General features: G+C 39.8%; 1 protein-coding gene across 1 annotated transcript in view; it reads right to left on the bottom strand.

Moving 5' to 3' along the window:
• Positions 1-20801, bottom strand: part of LOC139737312 (1-phosphatidylinositol 4,5-bisphosphate phosphodiesterase gamma-1-like) — a 102083-nt gene that overhangs the window by 10099 nt on the left and 71183 nt on the right. Inside the window, exons 18-27 of the mRNA XM_071647988.1 lie at positions 20324-20326; positions 19591-19772; positions 13959-14159; positions 8316-8438; positions 6540-6717; positions 5845-5919; positions 5349-5452; positions 4320-4471; positions 2570-2724; positions 103-199 (exon numbers count right to left, since the gene is read on the bottom strand). Of these exons, the coding sequence (XP_071504089.1) occupies positions 103-199; positions 2570-2724; positions 4320-4471; positions 5349-5452; positions 5845-5919; positions 6540-6717; positions 8316-8438; positions 13959-14159; positions 19591-19772; positions 20324-20326 (1270 nt within the window). The remainder of the gene's footprint in view (positions 1-102; positions 200-2569; positions 2725-4319; positions 4472-5348; positions 5453-5844; positions 5920-6539; positions 6718-8315; positions 8439-13958; positions 14160-19590; positions 19773-20323; positions 20327-20801) is intronic.

Below are 20801 nucleotides of genomic sequence, written 5' to 3'. Positions count from 1 at the left end.
ACCTCACACTCTATTCAACAGTGTTTTCACTTGCTCTGAATCTTGTATGAGCTATACTTTCATCGGTGAAGGGAAGGGAACAGGAATCTGACATGAACTTACTCTCTTCAGTGAAGGGAACGGAACGGCAATAGACAATGAGTCTGGAGAACTCCCTGGCAATTCGTAGCCTGCGCTCTGACTTCTGCACATCTTGTCTCTGTTAAAAACAGTCCATAGCAACATGGTAAGAAGATTAGCGGATGAGAGACATGTGTGTCCCATGACCATGTCACAGTGGGACAAAGATTTGAAAGCATTTCTTAGGTTGCTATTGTGATACTACATAAACCTAGCTTGGTTCCACTGACCCTCTTCAAAATTCCAGCAAGTTATTGTAAAGGTCACTTTGTGTTCCAATGGGGTCAAACTGCTCTGATTGCAATGACATTGAAAGTATATATGAAATTACTCATTTTGCAATTTTGATTTTTAAAAAATGAGAAGGTTGCTACATGTATGTCTCAGACCCTTTTGATAAATCACAATCACTGGAAAATGATAAATGGTCAATGCAGTTTTGATCAAAGGTCGAATTTATCCCCATTGCTATTAGAGTACCCAGTTTTCAACAAATTGTGGGTCGCCTTATTGTTTTCTAGCATGACGGCGACAATACAGCCAACATCAGAGGATTAAATGGCAATCTTATCATTGAGATTATTAGTTATTTACTATGAAGAAAATGCCTACTCGCATCTGCTGCAAAAAAAAAAAACAGCTCTTCTCATTTTATCAGATAATTTTGAGGTTCTACTTTGCATATGAGTAGAAAAAGGTCATTTGTACCAAAATGGCATGTTGGCTTGTAAATTCATTGAGATAAGCATCTGTGATGTGATGATTTTCAAGTAATCCTTATAAAAGGTGCTCACCAGCACATCTACCTGACAGCAAAAGTGGTATTTGGCAATATCAATAAGAAAAGATTTTATATACATTCAATGTAAAATAATGAAATGAATGCTTTAATACCAAAGTGTTAATTGAAGGATCATTCTGGTCACCAGGACTTCGCAAGTTCATCTTTTGTTTGAACATGATTGGTGAATGCCATAACTTGTTACATCAGGCAAGTTTATGCACTATGTCACTTTGAAAACACATGCAGTGCCTAACCAACTGAGAAAAAGAAGGGCCACTTGTACCCATGTGCACATCAGCTCACTCCGAACTGGCTTATTATATCTTCACACTTGGCTTACCCTTCAACTGTCGAAATCTGTCACCATAATTTCTCAAGATTCTTCAAATGGAAGACAAAGGAGAGCTTTTCTCCCTAAGAAATGGTTTTCATGGGCCAATAGGCCAGTGGCCTGAAAAAAAAAAAAATGCCGAAATTATAGTTTTTTTGACTGCTGAGAAAAAGTTGCTTTCCCAGTGTATTTCATATGTATATGTATGTGCATGGCGAATTGACTGCATGTGTGAGTGGGATCTCATGTAGTAATGATTGGAGAAATATGAAAAAAAAAAACAATATTTAGACATGAAAATCACAACCTTGCAGAGTGTTGACACCTGAGACTTGATTTGAAAATCTCTCCCGAAAGGTTTGCAAGTTTAAGCCACTGATTTCTATAGGAGGTATCTGGATCCATCATAGACGCATTCATGCCTTACAAACAGGTGAAACTGCCACACCGCCATCTTACCAGGCACACTCTGTGAGACAATGCATGCATTTCCCAGCAGAGACTGTCATCAAAGATCATGTGATGTCATGAGCTCCACGCACACAAACATATGTGACCAGCTACAAGAGGATCCTAAAGTCGCTGACGGCTGAGCCGAAAAAAATCAAGTTTGAAGTCACATCATCAAAATTGGTCAAAACAATCGGATTTCTGCTTTCGCAATGATTTTGTAGTCTAATGTTTTGTCTATCATCTGCCGAAATTTTGAAGCTTGACGATCAAAGGAAAGGCAAGAAATCAGTGTTTTTCTAGGGCAATGATTTTGAGACTTTCAACGTGACAGAATTGCGTCCGAAGATTTGGATTTAGCGCCGCAGCTAGACTCCGCCCCGAGCAACGAGGGAATGATCTCATTGGTCAGTGCGTGGCATACTGATTACTGATTGGTCGTGCGTAGACCGCTGGCGCTAAGCTTGAATGAACATCGCGGAGGTCGCTAGGAGCATACCTTCTATTGTCAAGGTGGTGAAAACTGTCTTGCCTCCCCTTGATTATGATAGCGGCGGAAGGAAAATTTTGAAGGTGTTTTTCACGAAACTCTGATTTCCACAACCACTTGACATGCACTAATAAAGTCTATCGATATCTCCGCAACCAAGTACTTTTATGAGTTGTGCTATATATGTAATTAAAGTAGAAGAGTAAGGGAATAATGTCATGCCATTTTCAGAAAATTGTCCTCCCCCGACTTTCGGATCCTTTTGTTGTAGCGGGTCACAGATGGGCTATGTGCATGGTAAGATGGAGGCACGGTGGCTTCAAAGTAACAGACCAGTGAGGCATCTGTTTAACTCCTCTAGAGATCAGTGGTTTAGGTTCCAGATATGACTCACCCTCTCCTCTGCACTGACAGATGCCATCTGGATGCAGCCCATCCACGCCTCCAGCTCCGGCAGATCGGTGGCTGCCACGTCGATGGGGTTACGCTGGGTCGGGGAGATGATGCGGAACACGTACTGCTGCTTTGTCCTCACCCCTAGCATCATTTCTGGCCGGCAATGGAGACACAAAACACACAATTGTTTACACATCAGGCGTATTGTGATCAGAACAATACAACCGGATAAAGCAGAAAGAACACACACACACACACACTTTTTTTTGTTTTATAATATTCTTTATTTGAGTTTCATTCAATGTCAAATCCATATTAACAATAAAGTTAATACGTCCACCAAAAAAAAAAAAAAATCAGCTGCATTCTTCTTTCTTGTGCTGCTAAATCATTTTTCAAACATACAGTACGATAAGAGAAATGACATGAAAATCTGCATAATTCTCAGAAAAAGCTATTTTGATCAGCCTAATCAAGCCAATCCGAATGTGCCTTATCACTCACACACACACACACACACACACACATGCACCAAACACAAACAAACAAAAAACCTACAAACAAGTGCCCTGCATTGCCTAACACTAACCCAAGCTTTAATGCGACTGAATATTGCAAGTTCATTACCCAAGTATCGCAAGTTCATCTTCAACACATTCTTGCAGACTTCTACCTGAGAACATTGCAAACTTGGGGGAGGGGCTGGAGCAGCTTAACCCTAACTAGGCCGGGCTATTTAGGTAGTTGATAGAGCTGGGGGGGGGGGGGGGGCCTCCCAGGCCCCCCCTCCAGATCTCGGCCGTCGACTGCGCGATCGCGACGAAAATTGGCACACACATAGCCTATGATGTCATCTAAGATACCTTGAAGTTAATTTTTCAAAAAATTATCACTTATGCTAAATTATGCTAATTTATGCATAATGATGCATGAAATCAGACTATTTGGCATAAATCACAAAGTAAAGCTCAAAAAAGGCACATTTTTTTGTGTAAATATTCTTTTTAGTGTCCTTAGCAAATGCAATGAAAAAAAATTGTGATATCAGAAAAAATGTTTAAGTATTTTATTGTTTTTTTGAATTTCTTATGTATTTCTTTGTTTTTTCGACCTTATGTTTTCCATTGTTTTTTTGATGAAATTTGTCCGCGACATCGCTCTGAACAAGAAAATTTGTTATTCATTGATTTTAATCAATAAAACACCAAAATAATCATGCTTTTATGAAATTTGCCTGTAAGCACAGTTTGCATTGAAATTGTACACGAATTCACGTTTTTGAGCAATATTTGGTATGACATGCATGTACATATTTATGCGTAACTTCGGAACCGCGCGCCCGGGCGTCGCAAATTTGGTGTCAAAAGATGCGGGAGACTCGAAAGAAAAAAGTCATGAAACGTCGCGGCGATAGCTTCTCGCAATTGCGATACATCGCGCGGAACGTCGAGGGGGGGCCTCGGAGGCCCCCCCCCCCCCCCCCCCCCGGCCTAGCTAGGGTTAAAGGGCATCCAGGGGGGCATCCAGGGGGGCATGGTGTCCATTGCATATTCTATCACAATGGTAAAAATTCCTGCAAAGTACACTGTTTTTAGAAAATTTTGACTATGCAGTTTTAAAAAAAAAACCAAAATACATGTAGAAATGTTGCTATGGTGACTGGTAAGCCTCTGTAATTTTTGTTAAGTGGTATTTCAGTATTATTTTTTTTTTCTCCCGTGCTTTGTCTACTCGTCATGCTCACTTACCTACACTGCACCCCGTGATATCGATAGCTCCTTTCTGAAGGCTGCCTAGCAACGTAGCATCTTGACCTTGGTCGCTGGGAGGGTTGGTCACCTCTTCTACATAGTTCGACGGGAACCACATGTTTCTCTTGCCGCCGTAGTCTCCTTTCCACCTTGGGAAGAAGAGTGGAATCATTGCAATTTTACTAGCACATGTAAATTAATGCATTCATAAGAAAACTGCAGTCATGACAGCATCTTTAGAAACCTCTGAAAAAAACAGCAAATTTCCACAAAAATGTCATCTGGCACGATTTCATTCATTATGGATGAACTACGAATCTAGAAGCTACATTTACATGTATGCGTGTATATGGAAGAGTAACAAGCAAAGATACAACCATGACAAGCATTCATATAGCATTAGAACTCTGTGGCGGATCCAGGGGGATTGGAGCGCATTGGGCGCGCCCCCCCCCCCCCTTTTAATTTTGTAAACGCTCCCCCCTCCCCTTTAAGGAATGCCTGGATCTGCCCCGGAGAACTGGCCACTATTTGTTCTGTTGTAGTAACATGGCACTCGGCAAAGTTGAGTGACGGTTCTGCAGTTGCAAAATCATTAGCCAAAAGCATTCTTTGAAAAAAAGAATGTGCATGTAAACCGCTGGAAGGGTTGGCAGGCAACAAAATTTTGAACCCATCTAATTTGCATGTACACTGTATGTGGATGTGATCAATATCACTTGTTCACTGATAACATGTAAACATTTGAAATTTAAAAACATTCTCATTTCAGGTCCAACTGTGGTGAAACTTTCAATATTCACTTTGTTTGGTTGCACTCTCTCTATGTGGAGTGGCAATGCACTTTAAGTTTATGCGTGTGAAAATAAATGAACATGTTTATTTTTTCATATCAGAGGTTCATCTTGAGGTAGCTTGCTTATAAGACTACAACATCATATGGAAGGTCTTATGCCACAATGATAACGATCCCATCTATGAGCCAACATTATGCCAACTGACAGCCCTGGAGTAGAGATCGCTTACCATCCGTGGTCTTGTTTGTCTACGTTCGTGATGATTGCATGCTTGCAGAAGGACAGCTCATCTTCCCTCTGGGCCTTGTAGTCGTACAGTGCCTTCACCGTCACCTGCAGCGACAATGAAAAAAAAAAAAAGAAATCCCTCGTAATTCGGCAGTCTTTGTTCTCTTCCTTTGCCTTTTGCAATTTCTAGCACTGGAATATATTGCTCTTTACTCTTACCCAACAATCTAAAGTAGACACAGACAAAGATAGGAGGAGAAGGAAAAGGAAGAGGAGGAGGAGGAGGACAAGAAGATGATGAGGAATGATAAATCAGAAGGAAAGACAAGTAGGAAGGAAAGAAGAAGAGGGAAAAGAAAAGGAAGACGAAGAAGAAAAAGAAGAGGAAAAAGAAGAAGAGGGAGATAAAGAGAAGGAAGAAGAGGAGAAGGATTTGGAAGGGAACAAAGAAACAAAAGAAGCAAAAAAGATGAGGAAGAATGGAGATAGAGTCTTACCTTGGGCACAAACTGGTTGGGGTCCATGTAGATGCCTCCTGGTCCGTAGATAGGGTCATCATCTGGATCAACATCCTGTGGAATTCAACACAATTTCATCCTAAAGTACATCAGCACTTAAAAGATGTGTACCTTCACACACTGCACTTACTGCAAAAATAACTGTTTAACTTATGCTACAGGTTTGTATGACAAACTTACAAAAGATTCCACAGTATGTAAGGACTAAGAATCTTTAATAATTATTAAAAAGTTATAGAACCTACGTTAAATTAAAATCAATTCAGTGAGACGAATTACAGGGTTGAAACCACAGACTGCAAGATCACCAACAAATTTATCACATGGCCTTCCTGAAGTCAAAGACTGATTTACTATCTTTAGTCTGTGAAACAATAAAACATATAAAAAGAAAATGGCTAAAATAAAGGTCTATAATGCAATCAATCCCCCCGCCAGTCTTTCACAATGCTCCAATAGGATCCACTGTTGATCTCTATGTTGATTCCTGTGTAAAAGGTCAACTACCAAGAGCTAACAAGAGCAGGTACCCCAACACCCATTCCTTTCAGGTACATCCCCAAATTTCAGACACACCCAGTGCCCCCAACCCTTGAGTCTATCATGCAGCTGTCATGAAATCAATCAATCAGGTATCATAGGTATCGCCACCACTGGGGTCCCTCCCTCCTTACCCCTCCGAGTCTGTCGACGAGTTCCTGGTTGACCGGACTCTTGAGCTTCATCTTCCTATAGAGGGGGTACTTCTCGTAGTAGCTGCACAGCTCCGCCAGGCTCTCGAACTGAGCGCTGCCGATGGTGAAGAGTCGCCCCTCCTGCTTGATTCTACAGTGTTTGATCTTACCCTCAGCTCTGGAAAGGAGACCACGGAAAATAATCAGGATAATCTCTGGTAATCTGATTCACATCTACCTCTCCACTGTTACATTCTTTGATGCATGCTAAAGGGGCATTTCATCAAGTGTTTTGTCAGTGATTTTCAGAGACTCCAACCCCAAGCACCTTCTGATCTGGAGATTCTCCCGCCTGAAACCCCTAGCAAACGGAAGACTGTGCAAAGCGCCAAGTTCCTAGGGTTCTAGATGCTCTCTCGTGCTATCTAAGGCTTATTTTTTCAACATACGATAGAAATAAGTAAGAAATCCTTTCCAACGGGAGACAAAGAGCCAGGGCGGGAGAAATCACATCTCAAGCGGGAGAACGGGAGATTTTGCAAAAATGGGTTTTCGGCGGGAGATCTCCCGTCGAAAATGGGAGAGTTGGAGTCTCTGGATTTTGCTCGGGGCCCATCAGATGCAAGGATTCAGCAACTGAAAACAGTTGGCGGTGACTGACAACTTTCATGAAATGCTGCCCAGATTGGAGGCAGAGCCAATCGTTGTGACTGATGCTAATTATCACACACAAAAAAAAAAACAGCGTAAAAATGGGATTGAAGAAATACACTTCCAGGGAAAAGTTACATACAGTATAAAGATTCCCTGTTGGCCCATGCAAGTTGACATCATTTTCAAGTATGCTTTCAAGCAACACATCATGCTGCTAGTGCGCTATGCAATCTGTCAGTAAATTCTGGAGAGAAACTAGATATATCGCTACGGCGACTGATATGCCTCCGCCATAATGCATGGTTCTCCTAATAGGTCTATAGTACAATGTCTTGACATGTAAGTTTCATGATGATACCTTGAGTTACTTTTGAGATATGGAGGAAAAAGTGCAATTCAGCACTTTCACTTGACCTTTGACCTTTTGATCTTTGACCTTTTGGCAAGAAATTCCCACAGAATATATATTGGGTAATACATGTATACATCAAATTTTTAAAAAAAACCTTTAGGCATTGCATAAATATAAGGAAAGTACTGAGATTTTGAGGAGTTGACCTTGACCTTTGACCCCCTGACCTTTGAACCATGACCCCCAACTTCCCTAGATAATCACTGCCCATTGGAACAAGCATATATACTAAATTCCATGAAGATACCTTGAACCATTTGCGAGATAAGGAGAAAAAAATGAATTTTCAACCTTTTTTTTCACAAAACCTGTGACCTTTGACCTTTGACCCCGTGATCCTAAAATCCAAACAAAGTATTATCCCCCCAGGATATACCCTCATACCAAGTTTGATGTAAAACCACCACACGGTTCTTGAGATATCGACAAAAACAAAACGGGACGGACGTACACGTGTATGTACCGACGGACGGACGACCCGAAAACATAATGCCTCCGGCCAATTCGTTGGCGGAGGCATAAAAAGGTTCATAACATTAGAATTATCATGATCATTTCAATTTGAAGCTCTTCCTTCCCCAATTCTTCTCTAAAACAATTATAACCATGTACATGTAAATGTACAACACCAGAGATCGGTTTTGGAGATGAGATACACTTCTGAATAGAAATTACTGATAGTCAATGGGCCTTGATGAGGCCGGTCATACCTGAATGAGATGGCAAAGGCGTCATTCTCCCTCTCGCTCTTCCGGACGAGGAAAGCTCCGTCCTGGGGAACTCTCTTCAGCATCTCCTCCGCCTGGTGCCTGCTGAGTCGGCTGTGGAACCATCTGTAACCACGGCAACGATACAGGGCAATCAGGCAATGGCTCTCATAGTGACATCACAATCACTGTTCAGCCTATAAACCTTTCTACTAACTGTTGCAAAATGACTATTTGTAAGTGTTTACACTCCCTGACATAACTTCTGGGTATACTGTGAACAGTGAAATGATTTCAGCATGGATGAAGATCATGCTCTCTCTTTATGATTACAACCTCATTAATACCTGATTAATATTATCATAATTCCTCTTAATATTTTCTATCTATACGTAAAATACTAAACAAAACTGCCACTCCCATAAATTAAGCTAGAAACATTAACATTTCTTTGGTCATACCTCTGCAAGACACATGAGTATATCACAACTCTAAAACACTGAACATACATAATATACGTCAGAGCAAATGACTACACAGCTGTATGACAAAGATTTCTGTATAATTTACTACAAGGCACTCATACTTGATGATTTACATACCTACAAAGAGCATTTTACAGCTTACCTCACGTGCGCAGCAAGTGATACAGTACTGACTGGTTACTTCCACTTACAGAAATTAAAAAAATCCTTCCCTTTGCACTGGTTTGACTTTTGCCAAAAGCTCATTCAGGTTAAGATTTAAATTTCTTGCTACTTTAAATAACTTCATTCACCACAGCAACAGCGATTTAGCTTAAAATCTTTCCTGCTCTTACCATGGCAATTACTGTGAGTTAGCATTACGTCAAGTTTGAGTCTTAAAATGCTACCGACTGGTTGCACACACTATCAGTCAAAATGTAAAGCAAGACCCTTGGAAAACAAAGCATCTGATGCAAGATTATCACTCCTTGTTTGTTAGTTCGACAGAAAACTGTCCACGCTGCCCCAACTTTTGTGAACTCCTTCTCTACCTGGGCCCCATTTCATTAAAAAAATTGATATTGACAGCAACTCCTGCTGAAATGGCAATTGTCATGGTTATGACAAGAATCCAGCTTCCTGATTGGCTGTTGCTATGGGAAATTGCCATTCAAGCAAGAGTTGCTATAATCCTAACATCTTTTTCTATGAAATGGGACCCAGGAGTCTCTGTCACCTCAGTAATGGCTGGTTGGCATAGACTAGCTGCAGATAATCCAGGGTGGTCCACAACTTGAAATTTTAGCATGTTGTATGGAGGGAAAAGATCTTGATGTGGTGCATGAATGTATTGCCACTGAGTGCATGCCTTGAGTGTAAGGTGTATTTGGGATCCTTGGCCTAATGGAGGGCCCTGGAAGCTCTGGGACTCTTCTCTTGTGCCATCTTAGCCCCCCCCCCCCTTTCTTTTTTATCATATGACCACAGCAATTGAAGTGTAATCCAAGGATACGACTCTTTACCCAGTTTTTAGATCTTCATTGGCAAATTTCTTATTTTCAGCACTGTCATCAATCTTTGGTGCTCAGAATATTGCCTTCTTTTTTTATAACCCATTGAGAAAAGTCCCATGTACATGTTTACTCGGGCAAGTGTCTATGGGAAATGTGTGCTATAGCAAAATCAGCCAGTCCTCAACGGGTTAAAGAACATTGGGTGATAAAAGTCAATGTATTACTGTGACATGCTTCACTCTCTCCTGGACCACCCTGTAGCAAATGCATAGTGCATGTTTTGAGGGCAAACTAGTACAGCATATAATCCCTCGAGTTATGGTTAGTCGAGTGTTCAGAAAGTTTCAACACCAATTTGTTAGTAGTGACGTCTAAACTACAGTATATGTGCTCGTTTGTGCATGCTGATATTAATTCTTTTAAAAAGTGCAGAAATGGCCAAGTTATTAACTATAACGCTTTTAATAGTAAACACTCTTATAGAGTTGGTTGAATGTGAACAATGACAAATTCTCCCTGTCGCATGTAATTATAAAATCTAAAATGGCGGAGGGGCTACCAGTATCTTATTTTCATAACAATGTGTGCTGGTGCATAGTGCGAGCTCTATCTGACTGTACAACAAGAAAAACATGGAGCATCTCCAAGCCATTATGGTTTTGTAGACGTATATGCATCCATTTTCTAGCATGACCAAATTTGCAGCATTTTCATGCACTTGCCAAGCGGACGAAAAGTAAATCCTATTGTGAATCAAAGAAGAGTTCATTCTATCAAGTTCCACTTCAGACATTTGTGGTAGTGAGTCCTTGAAAATTAGTGTTTTTAGTGGTATAAATCCTTGAAACACATGGAGTATATTATTGCATGTGCACACACAAAGGCAAGAGTTATTATAATACAGGTAGTCAGTCAAATTAGTCAAAAACTTCCTATAGTGTGAAATCAATGATATATCAGGTAGTGATTGGGGCATTATACTTGTGTATATACTATATACCTCAGGATTTGCCATCTAGCAAGGGATGTTTAGGAAATTGCCAACATGATTAGTATTCCAGAGTAGTATGCTGTCTCGAAAGTTGTGAAATCTATGATACTACAATAACATAGATCTGAGATCTACCAGAAATATACCGAAGAAGGTCTGTGATGAAACATGTAAAGCCCAGAGAAAGTAACGAACATATCTCAGTGAAAAAAGAAATAAATAAGATAAAGTGTACAGAAAGGAAAAGAAAGAATACCTCATTTTACAATAGTCCTCTATGTGAACAAAACATCATGTAAAATAGAGATTTAAAGGAAAGAATTTTTCCCCTTTGGTTATGACTTCCAACAGTGATGCAATGATTGGACTATTGCTCCAAAGGTTCAAAGGTGACAATTCAAATACACAACCACCAAGAAAACAAACAAACAAAAAACCCTTTTGTAGATGATAAAGATTACACAGTCAAGATGGACTACAGTATTGATCTTATGTGACTTGTCACCACAAAAGCCAGATAAAAATGCTGAATGCTGATAATCTCTTTTCTCTATTATGCAATGCAAAAGCAGGCTAACTTATCATGAAGCTCTCATTATCACTCATGTGGCAATAGGAATATATAAATATGTCCTACAAATTTCATAATTTTTCTGCCATTTTTCTTTGGATTAGATTGATATGATCACTTGGACTATAAATTGATCATATGAGTGACTTGTTCCCGCAACAGCCGCGTTAAAGTGATGACTGTTAATTTTCGCAGTCTTTTTTGTAGTATCAAAGGACCTTTGCAATGCAATTGCCTCTGTGTTGATTTGTGTTGATTAATGGTACCCTCAACATCATTTATGTGGCAAAATGGATTTATAAATACATCATTTATATTTCACAATAATATTTTTGCTCATTTTTAGTTACATTACTTTGACACGCCAACTAAAAATCTTTGGAACCAAGATTCTGTTGATAGCATCATCTGTCCAAAAAACAAAAACATATATTTGAGTATTTAAGACAGGTTTTAGGGAAGCTGGTATCTTTTCAGTTTGTTTCACTTTATTCTTCTTGGAGTCGAGAGTCTATTTTGTGCTGTCTGAAATACTCTGTTCAGTGTTCCTTATTAGTTTATTCACAAATTGTTACAGAGTAAAACCAGGACTATCAGCACTTTAAAAAGCACATGGAAATAAAATGTAAAGAATGATTTGCATTCACATCAACTGTTGACTTGAGATACCTGAGTCTACATATAAACATAAGTCACGGACGAGTGGACACACAAACATGAATAAACATAGCAACAGGAAGGGGAGGGGGTAATGGCTTTCACAACATTTTCCAGTGAGTAACAGCAATACGTGAATCTTTGGAACACTTCTACAGGGAATATCTATTGAAGGCACAATGGTTCACGATATTGATCGAGGGATAACATCATGTCTACAATATCCACAAAGTGACAAAGGCATTTAATCATTTTACAAGACTTGGATTCGTGGGTTGGTTTTGTTTTTCTCCACGCCCTGTTTTTTTTTCTTTCGGCACATTTACCACATAACAGCCTGTAGTATACGAGGGGGGATCTTTGGGTGAGGCACTACTGCGGCAATTGGCAAGCATTCCATGCGATTATGGCGTACAAACCAACCGATATGACTTCATGCTCTTGGGGGTGTAAGGTTGCGCATATCACTACGGAAAACTGCGTCACAGTTTCCAATATTAGCGCTAGTTCCAAAGTACTAAGCAGCATGGTACGAGAACGAAATTTCATCCAATCACTTCACGAGAACAAACAAGGGGAAGCCTTATAAAAAAAAAAAAAATTATTTCGGCCCCAAAATAAAATCTAATACGTCCATAGAACAGATTTCTTCCTACTTGCAAGCAGCCGGGTGTATATTGATATACAGTATATATATATATAAATGAATATCCATTGTTTTGCATGTGGATACAAACTATTCATTGCAGACATAGGATAAATAACTTACATGGTCACTCATTCAGAATGATCACTGCATGGGATTGGACTGCAATTGGATTACAATGAAATATATTGTATGAGGGTGACACGTGGCGAGCCATACAGTGCACGGGGGCTCGCTCGTGTGAGGCAACTTACTCAGCATTCTCATGTCCATAGAGCTGGGGCACCGTGTCCTTTAAGACCACCGAGATGCCATTGCCCCCCCTGATCGGCCGCTCCCGGTAGTAGTTTACCAGGGTATACAAATTCAGAAACGGGAGGTTTTCTACCAGGTAATAACAGGTGCGACCTTGAATGGACTTGGAGCGAATGCGGCAGTGATTGACGCGCCGGTGCGCCCTGTGTGTGTTAGGAGGATTAGACGGTGTTAGACCATTACATCAGTGCGACTATAAGTAACCACTACCCGACTCTCGGGGCTTGGCCAGTGGTTTGTGTGGTGACAAAGCCCCAAGAGTTTGGTACGGCATGACCATACCAAAGTCTTCAACCCTGTGTAGATTCCGTGCAAAAAAAAAAAAAAAAATATATATATATATATATCGAAACAAAGAGCGGTGGGTCCCTTTCTACAGCAACTGAAACACAAGAAAGCTTTACATAGGAGAGAGGAAAAAGAAGGTGAAGTGTTCCACTATTCCTTTGTGCTGCAGGTCAGAAACAGACGAAGTTAGCTTTGAGTGATGGAAGCGGTGAGTGAGTGGAAGCCAAAGTTAGCTGCTAATGGTGAGTGAAAGACAAAGTGCTGTGAGGTTCAGACATGCATGAGACACAACTCTACAGGTTACTGTAGCTGCTACTTGTATTTTTTTTTTTTTTTTTGGGGGGGGGGGGTAGGCTTAGTGAGAGGCTAGAAGCAAACTAGTTGGCAGCCACTCGTGGGTGATGTTAAACAAAGCAGACAAATGGATAAATGAACTGCCGTCACTAAAAACACCATCTCCACATACATACACACCCACACACAATAATAGGAAGCTGGCACAACCACAACATGCTTGCCACCAAGTTCACAAAAGTTCTCCTAACTTTCCCCCTTTGGGCAGCTGCACACGCTTTTTGTGGTTTTAATTCTTATGAGGCTTGTAAGTCTATTCCTTTCGGTCCAGCTCGGATACTTTGGAGTGCCCCGCCCCTCCCCCAGGGGGGCGTGGTCACCGGCGGGCCGGACTCCAGACTTACTCTTTGTTCTCGTGGCTGGGGGGCTGCGGCACCGGCTCCATGAGGCGGACCATGAGGTCCTTGCTGCGCAGCGGCACCTGCCGGTAGTGGCTGATGAGACTGTAGAGGTTGTCAAAGGGCATGTTCTCCACCAGGAAGTACTTGGACTGGCCCCGGTCAAGCTTGGACTTAATGCGGCAGTGGTTCACCTTACCCATGGCCCTTTAGTGACAATCAGTCATTTTTATCCATTCATCAATCAATCAGGTTTTTTTTTTTTGAAATTATCATCATCATCATCATTAGAGTCACGTTACTAGGCAACCAGAGATTTGTTGGATGTGGTGGTCATTCAGCCCATTAGTTGGGGGTTTGAAGGATTCACAATAGTTTGACCATTCATTAATGGCATGTCAATCAATGACAGACCAAAGTACGGTCAATTGTACACGATTGAACTTAAATAGATTTAATTCAATGCCATGGCAATAGATATTGTGTTGTTTAAAAAAAAAAGCAAAAACAAACACATTTTTGTAAGGATTTGGTGTTTTAGAGAAGGGGAATTAGGCAATGGGGGTTGGTTGGAAATGAAGTAAAATGGAAAGACATCAAAGACGAAGACTGGTAAGACGCAAAGAGAAAGAGACTGGTAATGTTTGCATCTTGTCAGCGATACAGAGTGTGCCATATATACTAGGAAATACATTTGTAGGAACGGCAGCCTGACACAACACATGAGGTACCTCAACACACAGACTTGGGCAATTGGGGATTCCAGCTGCTACCACGTTGCATCCCAATAATTGACAATGTGTCCATTGCGGTCCACATTACAACTTTCTCAAACATGACTGACTACTCGGGGTATCAGTTTCACATGTGTCACCGACACTCATGTAGTACCATTCTGCAGTGTCGGGTGACTGGGTTTCGCAACCTGGTGGCGCTGTGCGCATCACAGTTGCTCAAATCTGTGCACAGAAAGGCACCGATGACAACATTTCGAACGGTTCAATGGCTGCTCTCTTGTCCACGACTCTACACAGAGCCAGTATGCAAACAGATCTACAGAGCAATTATTTTCTGATTCGTAGCTCTTATAAGCCAGGAGAATTATATACGTGGTAAGAGCATTAAACAACATGGGAGGAACAAAGGTAAATTTTGACTGGAAATCATGCGTAACACAATATTCAATTCTTGAAAGCAGAATATCCTTGTGAATCACAGTTGTTTCGAAAAAAAAACCAATCTCCCAGATCATTTTTTCATTTAATCATCTGTTGAGTCTACAATGAAGAGAAGCCAGCCATCTTTACGGTAAAGAAGACAAGTTTGAGACAGACAATGACATGCCGGAGGATTCCAAATGATTGCGAAGAATTGCCTGTAAAATCCCTTTCTACCCATACAATGACTTCCCTGCAGTGACTAGTAGGTGTATACTACTGAATGATATTTGTAAAATAAATGGAAATTGAATGAAAATTTGAATATGCATGAAAATTGAATGCAAACTTGAAATTTAAAATGTGCACAAATGCGTTGCTAAAGTCACCTCATAAAAACATAAACCCTAATGTCACTATTTCTGATGGAATAATCATTCATTTTCAGAAAATATAAACAAAACCCAGCAGTTGACTATTAGGTGAATACTACTGAATGAAATTTGTAAAATAAATGGAAATTGAATGAAAATTTGAATATGCATGAAAATTGAATGCAAATTTGAAATCTAAAATGTGCACAAATGCGTTGCTAAAGTCACCTCATAAAAACATAAACCCTAATGTCACTATTTCTGATGGAATAATCATTCATTTTCAGAAAATATAAACAAAACCCAGCAGTTGACTATTAGGTGAATACTACTGAATGAAATTTGTAAAATAAATGGAAATTGAATGAAAATTTGAAATCTAAAATGTGCACAAATATGTTGCTAAAGTCACCTCATAAAAACATAAACCCTAATGTCACTATTTCTGATGGAATAATCATTCATTTTCAGAAAATATAAACAAAACCCAGCAGTTTACTATTAGGTGAATACTACTGAATGAAATTTGTAAAATAAATGGAAATTGAATGAAAATTTGAAATCTAAAATGTGCACAAATATGTTGCTAAAGTCACCTCATAAAAACATAAACCCTAATGTCACTATTTCTGATGGAATAATCATTCATTTTCAGAAAATATAAACAAAACCCAGCAGTTGACTATTAGGTGAATACTACTGAATGAAATTTGTAAAATAAATGGAAATTGAATGAAAATTTGAAATCTAAAATGTGCACAAATATGTTGCTAAAGTCACCTCATAAAAACATAAACCCTAATGTCACTGGACTAATCATTCATTTTCAGAAAATATAAACAAAACCCAGCAGCATCAAGATATCCATAAAGTTTTGAATTAACACAAACCACAAAATATATATGTATTTTCCTGTTCAGCAATATCTGATTATATGCTAAAGCACAAGCCAGTAAGTATTAGATTGTTGCTTGGTGCAAAAACTACACACAAACAAAAACAAAAATCGAAACAATGATGTAATAAGTTTCTTCTTGAATCAAGAATAGTAAAAGAAAAAGTGAGAACAGAAGCGAGCCTTTTTTACGATAAAGAATACAAGTTTACGACAGAAAGTGACATGGCAATTGATTGTGGGCTGTATAAAATTGAAATTTCTATTCTAAAGTTCTATTCTAAGGCCTCTCAGGGTATAAGCCTTCTAATGCAAGCCTTAGGTTCCTTTTTTTTCTGCCCAAAATCCAGTTATAGGGGCATGTCATATTACATAATAAGAAGAACAGTTCACATAATGCTGGTGCTTGGATAACGTACATTATTGTAATGGGCAAATGGACAAAATCTCCTATTAGTTTATCAAGGGGTAGAAGCCCCATCGTGCAACCTTGCAGCAAAGAGCCTAAGATAGTCACTGAACGTTCATTTTTCTGCATTTCTGAATTTGGGAATCTTCGTTTTTGAAATTCTCTACATTTTCAGCCTCCTGATCTTATATAAGTCAGCTCATTGCCTTTGCAATGTACTATTTCATACATGGTTTCTTGGTATCTTACAAAAAGTTAAAAGCCCAATCCTCATCTCTACCAATTTTACTACACCATCCCTTTAAATTACTGCTATGATGAATAGCAATTCTTGCTGCAATGGCAAGTGTCATGGTAACGACAAGGGTCCTGCTTCCTGATTGGCTGTTGCTACGGAAGTTGACATTTCTGGAAGGGTTGCTATCCTTATATCTTTCATGAAACAGGGGCTCCAGATAAACATACTTTTGAGAAAAATGGCTCGGAAGGCTGAATGCGGCCAAAAGTGCAGGAGATTACGTATTTGCACAAAATACATGCAGGTCGACTCGAAACACTGCAGCTGTTATTTGCTTCTGAACCTGTTGAAGATTGGTCCTGAGCATACTTGGGCAGGTGTCCATAAGAAATGCGTGTTATGGCATAATCAGCTCGTCCCCAATGGGTTACGAACCAGTAGCTTTGAATTTTCAAACATTTGCAAACTTTGATTAACAATAATAAAATTTCATATGTATACATAATTATATATATATATCTACATTTTTTTTTTGCAGATGGTATTTCTATATTTTTCTTCTCTCTTTTTTATTACAGTCTTCATCTTCAACTTTATCCGTGCAATGTTATAACTAATAACATGGTGTCTGATTCATCATATATTAGTGGAAAAATCTGTCAAATGTTAAATGCAGAAAATGTTGTGCACAGCCTTGAAAACAAAAATATGCAAGATAATGGAGTTATCAGCAGTAGTTAGGCAACTGTACTCTTCCTATCCATTTACTACATAAACATTTAAGTACCAACATAAAACTCGCATTTTTAGTTTTAATTATCAAAAATTAAAATGAAATCAAACCACACCATGCAAAATATTACAAGCATATGTTTATAGAAATGTACACAATTGTTGTTTAAAGGAAAAACTCAAGCAGAGGAGTTGCTTGCTATCTGGGTGTGGCAAAGATGATGCAGTTAAGTTTGCTCTATTCAAGGCTCAGTTTGAGAGGAAAGCGAAGAGAGAATAGACACAGAATATGACCCAAGAATATGAAAGAGTGTGCACCTTAAATATACAAGTCCACAATCAAAAAGGAAAGAAACCCAATATTAGCAAATACTAATAGAACACATCAGCAAAGTTTGAGGGAAATCGGAGCATCCGTTGAAAAGTTATGCATTTTCAAAGTTTTAGTGCAGGCATCGCTGAATGAGAAGACTACTGTACTACAGTTTGTGAAGTTATGTGTGTTTAACGATATAAAGAATATATAAACAGAATTCCGTGACATTTCATTCTTTATGAAAAGCACATATTCCGACAACTTGTCACTGACATAGTCAAGGGTAATACAATTCCCCTTGCTTTCTAAATTAGGTAAAGTCAGTACTCTGTTATTATGCAAGAAAAGTGGAAATACAACCTTGTATGTTGAATTTTCTTTATCTATTCTTTATATCTTTGTCGATACATGACATCACAAAGCATTGTAGTCTTTTCATCCAAACCAAAACTTAGAAAATTTGTAACTTTTTGACGGACTGTCCAATTTTCCTCTGACTTCACTAATGAGTTCTACTAAGTTTGCTCTCAATTCACATGCATGTTTGAGTTTCCTTCTCTTTTAAAGACGACTTTATATCTCTCCTAGTTGTATCGGTAGTTTTACACAGTGGACTCGCCAGAGAGATGTGGGGGGGGGGGGGGGGGGATAAAATTCAATGTGACTTCAATTAAGTACCAGGTGTCACTGCAGTCAATACTGATATGCTATTGACCTCGGCACAATGAGTTATGTCTAACTCCATGCATATATTTCTTGTGGCACCTGGGAATGTCCTTGAAAGAAGTTGCTTGGGATAAAGGTCAATGGTCATTCATACATTGTAAAAACAGAAAATGTTGCATGCACACCTGCGTGGAAAATATTGCATGCAGTTACATTTTAATACCATTTGAGCAGACTTAGGAATCAACACCACTGTATCAATGCCAATATATGTACTCTCTTTGGTTTTTGTTTTTCTTTTTGTAACCATTCATTCATCCTTAAACTTCCATTGATCATTTTTCTGTTTTTCTCAAATATTTAAAGGATTTTTCTTATTTGTAGGGTAATTCAATGCTTTGACCACGACTAAATTTTGACTAAATTTTGCTCAATGCTGGTAAGAATTTACTCATGAGACAGACCATCTCTTACAAACATAAGTTCACTTGCATGATGTTACAGTGTGGGGTACATCTGGCTTCTTTTGTGTTCATGAGAGGAATTCTCATCCGTGGGAACACTCAGAATATGAAATTTTTGATAGATCTTTTCATGGAATTTGGTCAGAAAAATTGTTAGTTGCTGTACAAACTGCAAACTGTTGACTTTTGAACCAAATTGAAATGAGTACAATTTTGATACATTTACTTCCTACCAAGGCATCTCTGGCTGTCAGTCCAACAGTGTTTGTATGTGACTACGAGGTGAACATGTGCAATAGAGGGCTGTGAAGTTGTAGGACGGTGTCAGAGCAATGATGGAGTGGGGGGGGGGGGGGGGGGGGGAAGAAACGGAAAAGCTGGCTGTACCAGAAGGACAGGGAGTAGTCCCCTTTGAAAGTCTCGCTCTCCCGGACAAGGAATGTGCCGTCGCCCTGCTGATAGCGCGTAAGCAGCTCCTCCGCCACCATCCGCGGCTGCTGGTCGGCGTTCGTGTTCAGCTTCCCGTGAAACCAGGGCTCAGAGTAATGCAGCTCCTCGTTGGGCGTGGCCTTTTTTTTTCATCATCGGGGCATGAGGCGGAGACAGAAGATGAAACGAAAAGAAAAAAATAAAGCAAAGAAACATGCAAAACTAAATGTGTGTACAGCTGAGCAGAGAGATATATATATCTACAGCGTCTTAGCATAGCAAGCATTTTTTTTTTTTAACTGAGTATGTTTAGCACTGAACTATAAAGCAATACCATGCATCCTCATTTGCAGCATCCCCAATCCAGTTGCTTACAGAGCATGGACCTCAATCACAACCCAGTCTGCTTTGTGTGAGCCACAAGACTCCAGACCAACACTGGACATGATGGTCGTCGACCTTACCGGCAGCCAGCCACTCTCGTCGAGACGGTACTGGGGTTGGGCAGCTTTGAGGCGAGCTATCTTCAATACAGCGAGCCTCGCTGATGCTTCTTTACTGTGGGAGGAGATGACGGGAACCATCTTCGATTCGAGGGCTCAAATTCGACACACTATATTTCCAGCATATAAAATCATGATTTTTACCGACAGCAAGCAGAGCGAGATAAAGTGCAGAAGCCCGTATTCACTTGCTTGATGGCTAGCATAATGTGCAAAAAGGCCGCAAGAGCCTGGGCTCAGTGTAAAAGCGCAAGAGAACTATTCTTGATCTTTCTTTCCAACAAAAAACAAAAAGAAAAGACTCCACATTCATTTTGGCGTGAACGAATTTGATATATATACCAAAAGGAAATGCTGTATTGATCTTGACTCTGGTCACTCTGGCGCACAATGAACGTGCCATCTTCTCGCTTGGACTGCTTAAGGAGGTCTTCGGCCACGGACGTCCCGCTGCGATCTGCCGTGCTGAGCCGGCCAAAGAACCAGGGCTCGTGGTAGTGCAGCTCCTGGTCTATCACCAGTGGCTGGGAATCATGTGATGGTACGATAACGCAAGTCTGAAGTCACACCATCGTCTCACATCAAAGCATAGCGAGACTCACCACAATTAATCTGGGTCTTCCCGACATAATCTTTTCAAGTTACAAATAGTTGATGCATCACAGT

The sequence above is a fragment of the Diadema antillarum genome, unplaced genomic scaffold (genome assembly GCF_040938485.1).
Source record: "Diadema antillarum isolate AM-2024a unplaced genomic scaffold, OU_Dant_1.0 scf00000028, whole genome shotgun sequence".
NCBI classification, from domain to species: domain Eukaryota; kingdom Metazoa; phylum Echinodermata; class Echinoidea; order Diadematoida; family Diadematidae; genus Diadema; species Diadema antillarum.
Note: the sequence above shows the minus strand (reverse complement) of the source record. Positions and strands in the feature narration are given on the sequence as shown.